This window comes from Physeter macrocephalus, chromosome 4 (genome assembly GCF_002837175.3).
Source record: "Physeter macrocephalus isolate SW-GA chromosome 4, ASM283717v5, whole genome shotgun sequence".
Classification (NCBI taxonomy): Eukaryota; Metazoa; Chordata; class Mammalia; order Artiodactyla; family Physeteridae; genus Physeter; species Physeter macrocephalus.
Window position 1 is genome coordinate 5,021,480 of NC_041217.1, and position 19,010 is coordinate 5,040,489.

The following is a 19,010-nucleotide window of genomic DNA, read 5'->3' on the forward strand; positions in this document are numbered from 1 at the left end:
TAATCATTGATTATATACAGATCTGAACGTCCCAGATGGTTTAAAACCATGGTTTACAGATGGTTTTCCATTTGTTAACTATTAGAAAGTTTAGAATTATTTACGTGTCTGTTGTACCTGCATGATATACTCTGTGGGACGGTTATAATTAAATTTGAACAACAGGCCAACATTTGATAGTTCTTAAAGGAAAAAATTAAGATGTAAATATTACTTGTCACGTGATTTTTAAGAATTTGTCTTAGTCATGAGCTTTCGTCTCTCTTTCATTGTGAAATATACTATACGCACGAAAAATTGCACAAAACATATATGTTCAGTCCAAAGAGTTGTAGCAAATATTCCTGTTATTCCCATACTATCTAGGACGTAGAACAGCGCCAGTTCCTTAGAACATCATTGTCTGTCTTTCCCCTTTTGCATCCCATTGCTCCTTAGAGATGACACAGTCCCAACTTTAGCATGAATTTCTTTTTAGACAATATACGGAGAACTCATCCCTTTGGAAGACAACAGTGATGTCACAGGGTTGGCAATGTTTATTCTGAATCGCTTGCTTTGGAATCCTGATATTGCAGCCGAGTATAGGCACCCGACCGTTCCTCATCTATATGGAGATGGTAAGTGGTTCTGCCTCAACTGCAGATACATCTGTATGTCTCTATATTATGTACATACCACATCTTCTTTATCCATTCGTCTGTTGATGGACACTTAGGTTGTTGCTTCCATCTCTTGGCTATTGTAAATGATGCTGCTGTGAACATTGGGGTGCATGTATCTTTCTGAATTAGCATTTTTGTTTTCTTTGGGTGTATACCCAGCAGTGGAGTTGCTGGATCATATGTAGTTCTAGTCCTAGTTTTTTGAGGCACCTCCATACTGTTTTCCATAGTGGCTGCACCAATTTACGTTCCCCCTGCCAAAACAAAGCAACCAACCCAGCCCAAAAAAAAGGTAAATATAAGGAGTTTTATAATCTTATAAAGAATTCCAAGATAATTTGACTTTAAAATATAAAACACATCTCAAGAATCCTTAGTAGGAATATATAGACTAAAAGCACAACAGAATAAATAAATATAGCAAAATATTTCAGAACCAAAAAAAAAAAACAAAAAACTTGCACAGATTAACTTGCTAGGCTTTTTTGTATTTTATTTCAGGTCATGAAGAAGCTTTGTCTAAGTTTACATTGAAAAAGCTATTGCTGTTGGTTTGCTTCCTTGATTATGCTAAATTCTCCAGACTTATTGATCACGATCCTTGCCTCTTCTGTAAAGATGCTCAGGTCAAGGTATAGTTTTCATTTTATATTTGTTTTATATTTCACATTCAAGACTTTTGCCTGTTTTTATTGTATATTTCCTCCTTAGAAAAAGTGAGTTTCCCAAAGAACAGGACTCTGGAGTAGAATAAGAATGCCTACCCAGTAGTTCTCCCCCTTCCTAACCTTTGTTGGTTGACATTTCACCAGCATATCACCCTGTTCTTAACTTTGATTTGAGAATGAATGTAACTATGCTTCTGAAGAATTAATTTGGGAGAAAATTTCTTTCCTAATTTAGTATGTTATCAAATTAATGCTAATTTTTAGAGTGTACTATGAATTATGAGCACTTTCTTTAAAGGTCTTAAATTGGAAATATATGAGGTTCGCATTGTTACTATAGGATATGAAACTGACCGTCTTTTTACACTACTATTAATTTTATTTCTACTTGCACAGAATGATTTGAAGAGTTTGTTTTTATTGTAAATAAAATTATAATTCTAGAATATAATACCTGCCACTTGTTTTCCCATAGGCTAGTAAAGAAATTCTTCTGGCTTTTTCACGAAACTTCCTAGGCGGTGAAGGTGACCTGTCCCGTCACCTGAGCTTCCTGGGATTACCTGTGAACCACGTTCAGACACCTTTCGATGAATTTGATTTTGCTGTGACAAATCTTGCTGTAGACTTGCAATGTGGGGTGCGTCTTGTGTAAGTGTAAGAAATGGAATTATTTTGCTCACTAGAATAGACTAAAATTTTCTGGAAAACACTTTTTTCTATACATACACAATCTTTCTTGCTCCTTTATGTAATGGGATAAATCTAGGGTTTAAAAAAGTGGGGATAAGTTTGGGAAAATGGTGTCAATTTTAGGCCCAGAAACCTTGTCTCCTATCCACATTTTTTTCTCCCTGCTGGCGTGTGACGGTGTCTGAGTAGAAACCACTGATACCCCAGAATAGGAGTTGGGGAAAGCATGGAACTAATTAAACTATCAAACATTTAAATAATGCTTTACGTCTGCAGCGGGTTCCTGAGTCCATCATTTGAGACCAGTTTTAGTCGCGTTAACCTTGTTTTACACGTGGGGAAACGTGAGATGGAGACGTAAAGTGGCTCGCCCGGGTTTTATACAGTGGTGGTGGACATCAGCTCGGGATGTCTGGCTTCAGATCACACGCTGTTTCCTCAGCAGCAAACTGGAATGCTCACCGTTGGCTTTGGCGTGACAACAGTTACCAGTGCCTGCTCGGGAAGGAGTGGCCTTTACGCTGTGCCTTGGTTGGCTTCTTTAGGACGTGTGGATTGAAGACATCCGTCTTGTTTCTAGGAAACTCTCTAATTTATATTACGTTTGGCATTTGTGAGGAAGGGATCCCCGTATCTCTGTGAATCCCCAGTTCAAAAACAGCATGCGTGTCCCTTGTTGCCCTCTAAATTAAATCTCCATGAACTTTCTTTTCTTTTCTGATCATATATTCTCATGGCAAGGTAACAGTCTTTTGAACTTTACTGTAGCTTCCTCTCACTTGAGGAATTTCCATATAGGCCAGAGCATTTGCTGATAATGTTTTCCATATTATTTTTATATTTAATTTTTCATTTCATAAATCCAAGCCACCACATCTGTTTTCTGGCCAATAGGAATTCACGATTTTAGACTTTTTCCACTGTCCAGGAGGAGCAGTGATTGGCTTTATGTTCAGTGCTATTTTTGACCGTGAAGGACATTTTTGTGCCTTTATAGGAGTTACTGAGGATTTCCCAGTGTTGGGTGTTGATGCTTTGTCATTGGTCAGGAGCTCTTGCTAGTTAAGAGACTCCATCTTGCATACCAAGTTTCTGTTTTCTTCAGTGTCAGCAAAATGACCACAGGTCTTCAAGGTCATCTGAGGATACTTGGGAGTGGTTAATCCACTGATGCTGCAGGTGACAGTCAGTCTAGTGTTGCAGAAACGCTTCAGACGTTGACTGAGTGGTTGGCCTACAATGATCGTACATTGCTTCCTGACCTTTAGAAATATGGTTCTGTAAACAATTCTGCCAAATTTTAACTATATATGGTAATCAGTTGGGGCTTGATTTTTCTGTGGAAACAGGGATCTTTGTCTAGTGTAAAACACTAGCTGATACTAAGAGTTTGAATTTAAACTGTGGTATAAATGACTTCTTAAGGTAGGCACTCAAACGTTTTTATCTTCTCTGGTATAGGTATAAGAGCACGGCTTTGGAAACTGTAAAACTGGGTTTTAGTTCTGATCTTAGTCCTGTCATTACTAGCTGTATGATCACAGGCAATTTACTTTGCTTTTCTGGGCTTTGGTTTCTTCATCTGCCAAAAATGGGATAATAATGCCTGATTGTGGGATTTGCCATGGGGACTAAAATAAAAGAAAGCACTTACTTGATGTGTAGAATACAGTAGCCCCTCAACAAATGTCCATTTTCCTTTCCTTTCCCTGTAAACCTTGTTTTTCTGTTCCTGTGTGCATTTGTGTGTGTGCATCTTATTTTTTCATTCTTAGATTCTGTTCACAGACCTTAACCCCCCGACTTAAATGAGAAATAGCTCTATTTGCTAACTATGGAGCAACAGAGTTTTGAGATAGTATTTTGGGGTCTTTCTAACCTAAAACCCTTTAAATCAGGAAGATTGATGTGGGTGATTATTTAAATGAAGTTCATTTTTCGTGTGTGTCTTTGTCTAACAATTTCATCTGAAAATTCCTTTATTGTTAGGCGAACCATGGAACTTCTCACACGAAACTGGAATCTCTCAAAGAAACTCAGGATTCCTGCAATAAGTCGTCTTCAAAAGATGCACAATGTTGACATTGTTCTTGAAATTCTTAAATCACGAGGAATTCAGTTGAATGATGAGCATGGTAAAAATTGAGTACTATGAAACTTTTCTTCTCACTAAAAATTGATGTGTACATATATTGTGCTAACGGACCATCTTTCCGTTTTGCAGGAAATACAATCCTCTCTAAGGATATTGTGGATAGGCACAGAGAAAAAACTCTGGCTTTGCTTTGGAAGATAGTATTGGCTTTTCAGGTATTGTACATTTTGTACTTCTTATCAATTTTCAATATTGATTTATAAAAGCATTTCGCATCAAATAAAGACTAACAGTAGTAGTTATTACTAACTAGACTTTCTTCTGTCCCAGGAACTGTGGTAACTGCTTTAAGTATATTCCAGTCTAATCTTCACAATGCCCCTATCAGGTAGCTATTGTCATTACTTCATAGGGGAGGAGACTGGAGTTAGGGTTCAGCATTGAATAGAAGCGGAGAGGAGATTAGAACCCAGGCCTGTGTGGCCGCAGATCCCATGCACTTAACCGCTTACACATCCCATCACTTCCACGTAGACTGTGTTGGCCTTAAAAAAAAAAAATCATGATAATAGAAGACTTTAGCTTCTGTGGGTCAAAAATAATATATGAAAAATATAAAGATATGTATCCTCTTTTCGTATTTCAGGTGGATATTTCCCTTAATTTAGATCAGCTAAAGGAAGAAATTGACTTTTTAAAGCACACACAGAGTATGAAGAAAACAATGTCTGCACTGTCATGCCATTCTGATGCTGTTATCAGTAAGAAAGACAAAAGGCATAGTGGTCACTTTGAACAATATAGTGAAAGCGTAAAGCTCCTGATGGATTGGGTAAATGCTGTCTGTGACTTCTATAATAAAAAAGTAAGTTCTTTGTTTTAGCCCAGTTTCTTTAAATAAATTTTGGTTAAAGTCCAACTTAGCATGTGAAATATTTTCTTTAATTTCTTAAATAATTTAGTTGATATGTATAAGCAAACTTTTCCTCTAATGAGTAAGGGTACTGTCACATACCTAGTGTCATCTAATCTGTCACCAATTGTATAATGCACGATTATTTTATGTATCACCAAGAAAAAAAAATGCCCTACTTGGGAGTCTTAATAGGAGATGCTTCCATAGAACTGTGGGCCAAAGGATCACACCCTCATTACAAGAGTGAATGCAAATAACACCCCCCACCCCCATGCACAGAGGGACATTAGAGAGGAGGAGAGGAGTCTAAGCTGTCTCTTTTTTTTTTTTTTGGACGCGCAGGCTCAGCGGCCATGGCTCACGGGCCCAGCCGCTCCGCGGCATGTGGGATCCTCCCAGACCGGGGCGCGAACCCGGTTCCCCTGCATCGGCAGGCGGACGCGCAACCACTGCGCCACCAGGGAAGCCCCTAAGCTGTGTCTTTTATAATCATTTGTTAGATCAATTCTGTATTTCTGTATGAAGTGTACGTTTAAGTATAAATACATGAAAATAAATGGTCCTGACACACATGAATAAAATATCTGGTAAGGAATATAAAACAGAAAAACCATCAAATATATGGGTAATCGTCTATGTTTTAATTAAGTACTAGAGAGCCCTGAAGACCCTAGTGCTGAGGCTCTAGGGGATAATGTGTCCCATGCCTTTCTCTTAACTTCCGGTCCTGCTGGCAACCCTTGGCCTTCCTTGCTGTGTAGACACATCACTCCAATCACTGCCTGTCTTCACGCGGCATTTTCCCTGTGTGTCTGTCTCTGCGTCTCTCCTTTTCTTATAAAGACACCAGTCACATCTGATTAAGAACTCATCTTACTCCAGGGTGATCTCACCTTAACTAGTTAAACCTGCAGTGACCCTGTATCCAAGTAAGGTCACATCTGGAGATTCTGGGAAGGACATGAATTTTTGATGAACACTCTCCAACCCAGAACAACAATATAACTGATATTTTATAGGTGAGGATTTGGCCATGAAGATGGTATTATACTAGGCGCTACTAGAAATTAACGTGATAGTCAGCTATTCAAAGGAAATATGGACTATAAAACCATTAGAATCTATATTCCTATCTAAATACAGTTCATTCTTTTTCTGATATTTCCAATCAGGTGGAGAATTTTACAGTGTCTTTCTCAGATGGCCGGGTGTTATGTTACCTGATCCACCACTACCATCCTTGCTATGTGCCTCTTGCTGCCATATGTCAGCGTACCACCCAAACCGTAGAGTGTACGCAAACTGGTTCTGTGGTGTTAAACTCATCATCTGAATCTGATGAAAGTTCCCTGGATTTGTCTCTTAAAGCACTTGATCAGGGTTAGTCCCTTTTGGTTGATTAACTTTTCCAGTTTTTTCATTGGCCTGTCTGCTTTCTGTCAAGAGCAGTCTAATCTGATCTCTCTCCTTTACTTGCATTGCAGAAAATACTTTGGAACTGTACAAAGAACTCCTCGAAAACGAGAAGAAAAATTTTCAGTTGGTCAGGTCTGCAGCTAGAGACCTCGGTGGAGTACCTGCTATGATCCATCACTCAGATATGTCAAATACAATTCCCGACGAGAAGGTAAGTAAAAGGTTCTTAACCAACAAGACCTCTTAATAATCAGAGTCTCAGATGATAGGAAGTTTTATATTCTCTGTCTCATGGAAACTTCTGTTTTCATCTTTTATGTTATCTCTTAGGTGGTTATTACCTATTTGTCATTTCTTTGTGCAAGGCTTTTGGATCTTCGTAAAGAAACGAGAGCCGCCCGACTTATACAAACAACTTGGAGAAAATATAAGCTAAAAAAAGATCTAAAACGCCATCAGGTACTTCTCAAAAATGCAAAAACACTATAACCTAAATTGTAGTTTATAAGATGTCAGCTGATTGATTCTTGATACTGTTCTTAACGTTTTACCGAGGTAGGAAATTACTGAGGTAATTTTCCTAATTGTGTGTGTTTCGAGTTGCGGATGAATATTTTCCCCTAACTCCTCTGTTTCCTTCATTCAAAATTTCTTCCAGCCTCTGCCATCGTTTCACTTAATCTGCTCCAGGGCACATGGAGTACCTGAACCACGTCGTTGTAAATTTGTGAAAAGTTAACTGGGGAGGCCTGACTCAGCTCCTCCCTCCTTCCTCCTGGACTCTGACTTGCCTCCAGGAAACAGGAGTTTTCCTTTACTTTTTCAGGCTGTGCTCTGGAAGGCTTGACCTCAGCCAGTGCCATTCGGGCCTGGGTGTCACCTGCCTGATTCTGCAGTTCAGTTAGCCAGCTCATTTTGTCTGCCGTGAAACTGTCTTCTAGGTTATCTTTTGTTAGTTTAAAAGCGGCATTTTGGTTTCCATCGTTTTATTTCTCAAAATGTCTAGGACCTAAGCACAGGGAGAAGGATGTTATTTACTGTTTTGCCTTTGCAACCCCAATAGTATGAATTTTGCATTAACATAAAATAAGTGTTTTCTTGAGTTCTGAGAAAAATGTCACTTTGAACAATCTGAGAAATGGTCTCCTTGATCAAACTGAACAAACTCTTTTAATCCTTTTGTCTCAGTACTCTTTCCACTAATAATGCTGTATTTATTTGGAGAAATCAAAGAAGCAGCCATGCTTAAGAAATCTTATCAGATATGTTTCAGAAATACATTTCACCCAGCATTGCTCCTCGGTTTTGAATTACAATGCATTTACGATAAAGTTCTTAGTAGCTGTAAAGTAGCTAAATTTTGGCGAATCATAAACATACCTTGTTTTCTCTCACACCATACCAGACCTGGAAATAACACTAATTGAAATAATCTGCTCTGGCCCCACTAAGTCTTGGTAGTAACTTTTGGGAGGTAGGCAGTGGCTTACACTTGCAAGGGGTCTTCTCTGCTGCCACGTATTCTCTGTGCCTTGTTTCGCCCCTCATCTTCCCAGGGTCTGCCTCCTTGCCCACATATCCTTGGAGGAGAACTTGCACTTCTGGAGGCTCCTCAGAGAATTGCTTTAGGAAAGTTTTCAGGGAGCACACCCTCCTGGCCAGTCCTCAGATTAGTTCATTAATTCTTTTTATATGGCAATAAATGAGACATTTAAGATTTCAAGAAACAGGTATCAATTTGATTTTTTTTTTTTTTTTTGGTAATGAAATCTTAGTTTTCTGCTCAAGGTAGTCTTGTATTAATCACATATCAATTGCAGAAATTTCTTAGCTTTTTCCTCACCAGATCGCTTTTCTTGATTTATTTCCTTTGTCCAAGTATTGGAAATTTCCCGTTTTTTTGGAAAACAACTGCTTCTCTCCTTTCTCCAGGTGACAATACTCCTTTTCTTACACAATTACACTAAGATCCAAGTATACCTCTTCATTTGCTATTAGGAACATTAAGCAGCAGGTTCCCTTCATATTCCTGTAGAAATATCACAAGCTAGTAAGCACATAAACATTACCTTGAGGTAGCTATTTCCCAGGTTCTATATTTTCCTTTAGTCATTATTGTAATTTAGATAAACTATTTATTGAGAATAGAATGGTTCAAGCTCTTGTTGTGATGGAGAAGCATTGGCTAAACAGCCCAAATTCCCTGACGAATGAAGCAGGCTTGTCCAAGGGTCCCCGACACATTCTACCTCTTAGTTCTTCCTGAGTGAATAGGCACCAGTTCCAAAGGAAAGTAAATCCTTTACGTATACAAAGCAAAATAAAAATAAACTGGTAACAGGTTGGCTCAGCCATATGGTAGAATTAAAAATGATGACACGTGGTCAGGGACTGCGGGTATGGGAACTTTTGCCATTGGTTTATGTAAGTTTTCAAATAGCTGCTAGTTTTTGTAATATATTTGGCTCTTTGAACTTATCTACTTTCCTTCTGTAGCTTTTCTAATGTCACATACAATTGTTCCACATTAGATTGCTTGAGATTGAGATGATCTACAAGCTGAACTCAGTTTCATTCTACATCAACTTATTGCATCCAAAAATGCCCCTGGTCCTTATAGCTTTTGACTCAAAAGCTACTTTTGAACTGTATCGTGTTCTTTATTAAGCTAATAAGTTGGGTGCTTTTTATTCCCCTGAAATATTTTTCTTTTAATTTGTGGTAAAGAACACATATCATAAAATATACCATCTTAACTGTTTTTTAGGTTATTCATGGTTTTTAACTTTATCGAACACTACCATTTGTAGTGTTAAGTATATTTGCATTGCTGTGAAACAGATCTCCAGAAATTTTTCAATTTGGAGAACTGCAACTTTGTACTCATTAACAATTCCCCATTTCCTCCCCCACTTATCTCTGGTAACTACCTTTCTACTTTCTATTTTGACTACTTTAGATACCTAATATAAGTGGAAACATACAGTATATTCGTCCTTGTGTGACTGGCTTCTTTCACTTAGCATATGCCCTCAAGGTTCACCCATGTGGCAGCCTGCAGCGGAATTTCCTTCATTTTAAAGGCTGCATAGTATTCCACTGTGTGTATATACCACATTTTGTTTATCCATTCAATGGGCATTTGGGTTACTTCCACCTCTGTGCTATTGTGAATAATGCTGCTATGAACAGGAGTGTACACATCCCTCTTTTCAACCCTGTTTTCAGTTCTTTGGGAGATCTACCTAAAAGTGGTATTGCTGGATCATATGGTAATTCTATTTTTGATTTTTTTGAAGAAGCACTATACTGTTTTCCAATAGTAGTCACTGTGGGTTGCATTTTACAATCCCACCGATAGTGAACAAAGATTCCAGCTACTCCATGATCCCTGCCAGCAGTAGTTGTCTTCTGTTTGTTTGTTTGTAGTAGTTTAGAGATATCTCATTGTGATTTTGATACACATTTCTCTGATGATTAGTGTTGTTGAGCATCTTTTCATATGCTTGTTGGCCATTTGTTTGTCATCTGTGGTGAAATATCTTCGTTTGCCCATATTTTAACTGGGTTATTTGATTTTTTATTGTTGAGTTGTAACAGTTCTTTATATACTCAAGATACAAGTTCCTTATTAGACATATGGTTTGCAAATTTTTTTTTCAGTATGTAGGTTTCCTTTTCACTCTGTTGATTGTGTCCTTTGATGAACAAAATGTTTTGTTTGATGTAATCCCATTTTGTCTAATTTTTGCTTTTGTGCCTGTGCTTTTAGTGTCATGTCTCATAAATCATTGCTAAATCCAATGTTATGAAACTTTACCCTATGTTTTCTACTAAGAGTTTTATACCTTTGGGTTGAATGTTTAGGACTTTCATCCAGTTTGAGTTAATAAATGTATAGTGTGTGAGATAAGGGTCCAACTTCACTCTTTGATATGTTGGTATCCAAACACCAGTTTTCACAACACCATTCACTGAAGAGACTGTCCCTTTCCCATTGAGTGGTCTTGGCACCCTTGTTAAAGATCAATTACCCAGTTACATGGGGGTTTATTTCTGGGCAGTCTATTCTATTACATTGTTCTATGTATCTGTCTTTATGCTGGTTCCACACTGTTTGATTATTGTAGCTTTGTGATATGTTTTGAAATTGTGGGCGTTGGTAAAGGGGGGTGTGCTTTTAACTTGGATCTTTATAGCCTTAAAGGCCACAGGCTTCACAGGGCACTGACAATGATGTTAGATGGCTTAATCCACTTGTTGGACATAATTCCTCAGCCTAATTTTAGAACTTTCTAGTCTTTCCTCACTCAAGGGTGTGATCCAATATATGGCCCCCACCATTCCTTAGTATGTTTTCAGTCCATTAGTTCCCTTTTTCCTCTGTCAGAATAGCAGTTTGATCCCTTCCCTAGGAAACTGCTAATCTCTGTGTAGAGCCAAACTGCTAATCTCTGTGTAGAGCCCACTCTTGCATAGTGCGCTGTCCCAGACAGCAACGCAAAGGGTTATCAGACGATCTTTAAGTTGTTCCTTTTCACTAGATGAATAATTTATGTTCCAGTTTCTAATTCAGGTGAACTGAAGTGACAGATCTAGCCTTGAAGAGTATAGCAAAATGATTAAGAGCACGAACTCTGAAGCCAGACTACCTATGTCCAATCCTGGCCATCCTCCTGGTGGACTGACCGTCTACCTGACCGCTCAGCCCCAGTTTCCTCATGGCCAGGAGAGTAGTGCCTGTTCATCTGTTCTTAACGGTTGTTGTGAGGTTGGATGAATCATTCCTGCAGTGTTTAGAATGGTGCCTGACACTTGGTATTTAATCTTTTATTATTCATACTAATTCATGATTAGAAGTAAGAAGTAGAGATGTGCAGGGCACTGGCCTCTAGTGCTCCCGGGGCAGCCAGCTCCTCTCTGGCCACCGACGCTGCAGGGCAGTCCTGGCATCACTTATCACAGCCCAGTACTCTGTTCTCTTCAGCCTCTATGGCTTAAAGCCACAATGTATTCTGGGGGTAAAGGAGGGTATTTTGCCTTTCCTTTTTTGTGAATTCCTTTCTTCAAATTGTAGCAAAACCGTACCACCTTACACTGTAAAGCATTTTGTTTTAGAGTCTCTTTTTTCTCCGACAATCCATCCCTTTCTCAAAAATCAAACATGAATTCACTGCACCATAATCTGAGACACATACCACATTTAAATTGACTTTATATTGATTACCAATGATCTGTGATAAATCAAACATGTCTGTGATCATTATCTTAGGATGATATTTCCTAGGAATCTTTGTTTTATCATATAAATATATCTGCAAGTCTATTCAATATGTTCAACAGTATATCAGCTATTTCAACATGCCCAGAAGTGTCTCTACTCCAAAGATGAGCATATTTTACAATAGGTCTGGGGGACATTTTATTTCCAGGATCAATTTGATTAATATTTAGCAAGTGATTTTCTTACAAATAATGTTTAGCGTCTTATTAAGTGCTTTTTTTTTTTTTTTTTTAAGAAGAGAGACAAAGCTGCAAGAATTATTCAGTCAGCTGTAATCAATTTTCTAACTAAACGACGATTTAAAAAGGAGGTCAACGCAGCACTGGTCATTCAGAAATATTGGCGAAGACTCTTAGCGAAGAGAAAATTATTAATGTTAAAAAAGGAAAATCTAGAAAAAGTTCAAAATAAATCAGCATCTGTTATTCAGGTATAGTATTCTGAATTTTTTAATTTAAAAAGGTTTAATGACATTTTTAAGAAAGTAAAATATTATAAAGTTTTAAATGATTATATTTTAGGCTTCTATATTTTATCTAGTACTTAACCTTAACAAATATTTGATACCTCCCTACTACATGTAAAACTCTTGGCTGTGTTCAGCATAAGGGTCAAACAAATCGAAACACCTCCTTTGCTCTGAAGGAGCGAACAGTCTAATTCTGTACCCCGTGCTGTCTTCTTTGTTTTACATTAGAGGTTTGCAATCTTCCACTGTGGGTCATGCTGGCACACTGTACCCTTCTACCTTGTATATCCATAAACCCAGCCACACTCTCTTTTTCATCTTTACTATAAGTCCTGGAAACTTTTCTTTGGGGATAACAGTGTATGCACATCTTCCTCTCCAGCCCACTTAGTTGGCAAGTGCTGGAAATACTACTTATCATCAGTTTATAGAATGCCTATGTAATTTTTCTACTGAGTAAAAAAAAAAAATTTAACGTATCTACTTTACTTAATGGACATATTCCTTACATCCAAATGTTAGTCTTTGATATTACATTATATTTTAATAACATCAGAGAGGTGTACTATTTAAATTTACCCTATGTAAATGCCATTGAATTTTATCTATTTTATAAATTTGGAGATTTGTTTCTGGCTACTACTACTGAAAGTGAGAGATTCTGATTTAATAAATTCTCTTTCTTTGAACCTTTTTTTTAATGTGGAATATTACACATAGAAAATTGCACAAAACACAAATGTAGAGCCTAATGGTTTTTCACTAAGTGAATACTTACGTAACCACAACCTAGGTCAAGAAATAGAATATTGCTAGCCTCTCAGAAGGCATTTCTCAATCAGTTATTCCCCCAGCCCTGCCAAAGGTAACCATTATTCTAATGTATGCTAATCATGCCTTTTTCCTATACATCTTTCTGAAATGCTCTAATATTGTCTTGCCTGTTTTTTGAATTTTACATAGAGGGGTTCAGACAGTGTGGATTCTTTTATGGAACATGAAATTTGTGGAGATTCGTCAGTGTTGCTGAGCATAACTGTGATTTAACTTTCATTTTATAATATCCTGCAATGTATTTGTTCTGTTGTTGGTGGACATCTGGCTTTCTGGTTTTGAGCTGTTATGACTAAAGCTTTTATGAACATGCCTTTTGGTGTGAAATATATTCACTCTGTTCGGCATATACCTACGAGTACAACTGTTTGTCTTAGGGTATATATATTTCAGTTTTAGTACATACTGCCAAGGACTTTTCTAAGGTGGTTATAGCACCACCAGCTGTTTATAATACTTGGAAGTTATCTCTTTAATTTTAGCCATCCTGGTCACCATTCTGGTCGTTGCGAGGTGGTATCTTAGAATGGATTTAATTTGCATTCCCTTGATAATGAATGTCATTGAACACCTTTTCATATTGAAAGTTTTCTTTCATGTGAAGTGTTTCTTCAAGGATCTTTTTTTTCCGTTTTTTATTTTGATTGTTTGCTTTCTTGTGGATTTGTAAGAGATCTTTATCTATTCTGGTTATCAGACCTTTGTTGGATATGTGCGTTGTGAATGTCTTCTCCCAGACCGTGGTTTATAGTTTTATGTCTTTTCAGTGAAAGTCCTTAATTTTCTTTTATGGTTAGTGGGTTGTTTTTTTTTTTTTGAACCATTTAAGGAGTGTTTTTTCAACCTAAGGCCTTGAAGATATTCTCCTGTATTATATTCTGAATCCTTTAATGTGTTGTCTTTCACATTTAGCTCTCTCTTGAAATTAATTTTTGCATATGATTTGTGTTAGGGACCATTTTTCTTTTTGTATATATGGAGAGCCATTGTTTCAGTTACAATTTACTGAAATGACCACACTTGCCTCATTGCTGTGCTATCTTTAGCATACATCAAATATTCTTATATGTGTGGTTCTGTTTCTAGAGTTTTTTTCTATTTCATTGTTCTTTTTGTCTACCAGTGAGCCGTGTACTCTAGCTTTACAAGAAATCTGGATGTCTGGTAGATAAAACTTTCTTTGTTTTCTTTAAGAAGTTTTTGGCTATTCTAAAGTCCTCTGCATTTTCACACATGTTTTGAATCTGAAGTTTAAAAAATATTGGAATTTGATTGAGATTTAATTGAATTAGGTCAGTTTAGTTAGAATTGATATCTTTAGCTACTAAACATGGTATTTATTTCCTATTTATTTAGGCCTACTTTAAAAGTCTCCTAAAATGGTTTTTTATGATCTGATGCAAGAGGTCTTAAATATCTTCATTTGTTCCTAGGTATATTTTAATTTTTTTAAAATTTATATTTAATAAATTTTAACTTTACGTTGATTAAAATTAAAATTTTAATTTTAAAATTAACCCTCAGTAAAACGTGCTTTTTTTTTTTTTTTTGGTGTGTGGTTCCACAGATTTAAACACACATACACATGTGTTTAAACACAGTTGTGAAATCATCACCTCAATCAGGATACAGAAAACAGTTCCATCTCCCAGAAGAACTGTTGCATTCTATTTCTTTGCGGTCCTTTCTCCCTCCTCACCCAGCCCCAGGCACCCAAGCTCTGCTCTCTATTCCCATAGTTTTGCCTTTTTGAGAATGTCGCATAATGGAGCCATACAGTAGGTAAGTTTTGAGACTGTTTTTTTTTTCTCTCTGCAGGATGCCTTTGAGTCTCATCCAAGTTGCTGCATGTATCAGTGGCTTATTCTCCTTCATTGCTGAATAGTATTCCATTGTATGGATGTACCACAATTTGATTATACATTAATCTGTTGAGGGGTATTTGCATTGTTTCCAGTTTTAGGTGATTTCATTCCATTAGGGTAAACAGCTAGGAATGAGATTGCTGGGTCATTTGGTAAGTGTATGTTTAGCTTCATAAGATATCACCAAACTGTATCTAGAGTGGCTTAACCCACTTTGCTGCCCACCCCCAAAGTGTAAGGATGCTAATTGCTCCATATCCTTAGCAACATCGATTTCTATGTTTTTCAGTCGTTCTGATAGATGTGTAGCGGTGTCTTGGTTTTAGTTTCTATTTTCCTAATGGCTATGTATATGTCTTCAAATGCTTAATTGCCTTTCGATTATCTTCTTTATGAAGTGTCTCTTGAAATCTTTTGCCCATTTTTATAATTGAGAGCTTATCTTATTGAGTTTTGAGACTTTTTCTATATTCTGGGTACAAGTTGTTTGTCAGTGATTTGCAACTATTTTCTCTTAATCAATAGGCCTTTTACAGACAGAGTTTGCTGGTCTTTGATCTTGGTGAATGTTCTGTGTACTTAAAAAGAATGTGTATTCTGTTGTTGGGTGGAGTGTTCTATAAATGTCAATTAGATCTACTTGGGTGATGATATTTAACAGTTCTTTTATATCCTAACTGGTGTTCTGTTTATTTACTCTTATACCAAGAGAGCAGTATTTAAGTCTCTAACTATAATTGTGGATATATCTTTCTCCCTTCGGTTTTATCTACATGTATTTTGAAGATGTTTTGTTAGGTGCATACACATTTGGAATTTTTATGTCCTCTTGGTGAGTTGAGTTTTGTTTTTTATCATTATCATTTTTTATCATTGGTGAGTTGAATTTTTTTAATCATTTTTTATCATTGTGTAATGTTCCTTTTTTATCCTTCAAAATTTTCTTTGCTCTGAAGTCAACTTTGCATGCTCTTACTGTAACCACTCCAGCTTTCACTTGATTTATCATTCGCAGGGTATATTTTTTTTCCTTTCTTTTACTTATTAGTTGCTTACATCATTATATATGGCTTAAAGTCTTGACAGCATATAGTTTTTATGTTTTGAAAGTCTCTGTCTTTTAATTGATGATTTATACCATTTATATTTCAGATATTTATCAATATGTTTGGATTTGGGTCTGTCATTTTATTATTTAGTTTTCTGAATGTTCACTTTCTTTCATTCTTCTCTTTCCCCTTTCCTGTCTTTTCAATTATTTGAATAAATTTTAGTGTTACATTTTAGTTTATCTTTTTTTCTTTTTAGTTATTATTTTATCCCCTTGTACAGGGGTTTGGTTATTTGGGTTTTGTTTGTTTGTTTGGTTGGTTTTTTGCCTTTTTTTTGGTTGCTATAGGCATTTCAGTATACAAAACTTTTAATCTACTTAGAATCAATATTTTATCCCTTTAAATGGAATGTAGAAAACTTACCACTATCTACGTCCCTTTGCTCCCCCCACTTTTATGTTTTAGCGGTCTTATTTATTAAACCTACATACAAATAAAATCACATCAGGCAATGTTATAATTTTTGCTTTCAATCATAATAAAATATTTTAAAGAGTACGTGAGAATAATATCCTATTAATGCAGATATTTTTCATTTCTGTTGCTTTGCTTTCTTTTTTTATAGTAGGCTTTTTGTAATTTATGAACAAACGATGATACATTATAATTAACTAGAGTCCTTAGTTTCCATAGGTTTCACTGTTTATGTGGTATAGTTATGTGTTTGACAACAATCCTGCCCTAAAAATCCTCTCTGCTTTACGTATTCATCTCTTATCCCTCTGCAAAATCCTGAGCAACCATTGATCTTTTTACTGTCTCTATACTTTTGCTTTTTCCAGGATGTCCTATAATTTGAATTCATCAATATGTAGCCTTTTCAGATAGGTTCTCTCACTTCACAATATGCATTTAAGTTTCTTTTATGACTTTTCCTGCCTTGATAGCTTGTTTCTTTTTATTGCTGAATAGCATTCTATCATATTGATGTACCGCAGTTTTTTTTATCCTTTCACCTATTGAAGGACATATTGGTTGCTTCTAATTGGGGGCCATTATGAATAAAGGTGCTGTAAACACCTGTGTGCAGGTTTTTCTGTGGACTTGGTTTTCAACTTCTTTGGGTAGGTACCTAGGAATGGGATTGCTTGATCATATGACAAAACTACGTTTAGGTTTGTGAGAAAGTGCCAAACTGTCTTCCAAAGTGGCTGCACTGTTTTGCGTTCCCACCAGCGAAGAGTGAGAGTCCCTGGTGCTCCACTTCCTGGCCAGCATTTGGTGTTGTCACTGGTTTAGACTTTACCATTAAAATAGATGTGTATAGGCATCACATTGCTGTTTCAGTTTGCAATTCCCTAGTGCATTTGATGTTAAGCCTCTTTTCATATGCTTATTTACAATCTGTATGTCTTCTTTGGTGAAGCATTCAGATATTTTCCCCATTTTAAAATTCTTATTGTCCATTTTGGAATTCTTTATTGTTGAGTTTTAAGGGTTCTTTGTATAACTGGATACAAACCCTTTATCAGACTTATATTTTATAGATATTTCCTCCTAGTTTATGGCTTATCTTTTTGTTCTGTTAACAGAGTCTTTCACAGGGCAGATTTATTTTTTGATTTTAATAAACTCTGACATCAATTTTTTTCTTTCATGGATTATACTTTTGGCATTATATCTAAAAAGCCATTGCCAAACCCAAAGTTACTTAGATATTCTATTGTTATCTCTCAGAAGTTCTACAGTTTTGCATTTTACATTCAGATCTATGATCCATTTGAGTTAATTTTTGTGAAAGGTTAAGAGTTAGTGCTTGACTCACTTTTTCTTTCATATGGATGTCTGCTTCTTCCAGTACCACTTGTTGACAAAACTATCTTTTATCCATTCAGTTGTGTTGTTTGTTTATCAAACATCAGTTGACTATGTTGCATGGGTCTATTTCTGGGCTCCTTATTCTGTTCCAGTGACCTATTTTTCTGTTATTTTGCCAGTATCACACTGTCTCAATTACTGTGGCTTTATAATAACTTTTGAAGTTGGATGAGGTTAGTCCTCCAACTTTGTTTTTCTTCACTATTGTATTTGCTATTCTGGGTATTTTGCGTTACCTTATATACTTTAGAAGCAGTCTGCCAGTGTCCACAAAGTAACTGGATGAGATTTTGATTGAGACTACATGGAATTGATAGATCCAGGTGGGAAGAACTGACATCTTAACAAAATTCAGCCTTCCTATCTATGAATATGATATATCTCTATTTATTTAGATATTCTGTGATATCTCTGATCAGAGTTTTGTAGCTCTGACAGATCTTCTGCATATTTTGTTAGATATATTTTTAAGTATTTCTCTTTCTTTTGCTTCTAATGTTAATGTTTCCATATTCTACAAATATGCTATAATGGCTTATTCCAGGAGGGTTTTTTTTGTCATTTCTTTGAATTTTCTACATAAATGATCATGTCATCTATGAACAAAAAAAGGGTTTATTTCTTCTCTGTCTGCATAACTTTTATGTCCTTTTCTTATTGCCTTAGGCAGGACCTCTAGTAGATGCTGAATAGGCTTGGTGAGAGGATACATCCTTGTATTATTCCTGGTCTAAGAGGGAAAGCATTCAGTTTCTCACCATTAAATCTGATGATAGCTGTAGGTTTGTGTAAATGTTCTTATCATACTGAGGAGGTTCCCCTCTACTCTTAGTTTGTTGAGACATTTCTTTCTCTTTTTTTTTCCCAATCATTTTTTTTCTTTCTTGTTCAGCCTAGAGAATTTGTATTGATCTCCAAGTTCACTGATTCTTCTGTCATCTCCATTCTGCTACTGAGCCATGCCAGTGAGGTTTTTTTTGTTGCTGTTGTCTTGGTTATTGTGTTTTCAGTTCTAATATTCCCATTTGGTTCTTAGTTGTATCTTTGATGGTTTTTTTCTGAGACTTTTAATCCTTCCATTAGTCCCCGCCACATCTTAGCAATATTTGGAGTGTTTTGGACAAAGGAATGGTCTTCTTGCGAGAAGAACGTCCAGAGCTTGATGACCAGTAGCC

General features: G+C 36.4%; 1 protein-coding gene across 1 annotated transcript in view; it reads left to right on the plus strand.

The window, feature by feature from the left end:
* The window catches only part of ASPM (assembly factor for spindle microtubules), a 72,582-nt gene that overhangs the window by 27,763 nt on the left and 25,809 nt on the right, over nt 1-19,010 (plus strand). Inside the window, exons 8-17 of the mRNA XM_024130691.2 lie at nt 479-620; nt 1,167-1,297; nt 1,809-1,984; nt 4,016-4,161; nt 4,251-4,336; nt 4,768-4,986; nt 6,210-6,417; nt 6,522-6,664; nt 6,784-6,912; nt 11,973-12,167. Of these exons, the coding sequence (XP_023986459.1) occupies nt 479-620; nt 1,167-1,297; nt 1,809-1,984; nt 4,016-4,161; nt 4,251-4,336; nt 4,768-4,986; nt 6,210-6,417; nt 6,522-6,664; nt 6,784-6,912; nt 11,973-12,167 (1,575 nt within the window). The remainder of the gene's footprint in view (nt 1-478; nt 621-1,166; nt 1,298-1,808; nt 1,985-4,015; nt 4,162-4,250; nt 4,337-4,767; nt 4,987-6,209; nt 6,418-6,521; nt 6,665-6,783; nt 6,913-11,972; nt 12,168-19,010) is intronic.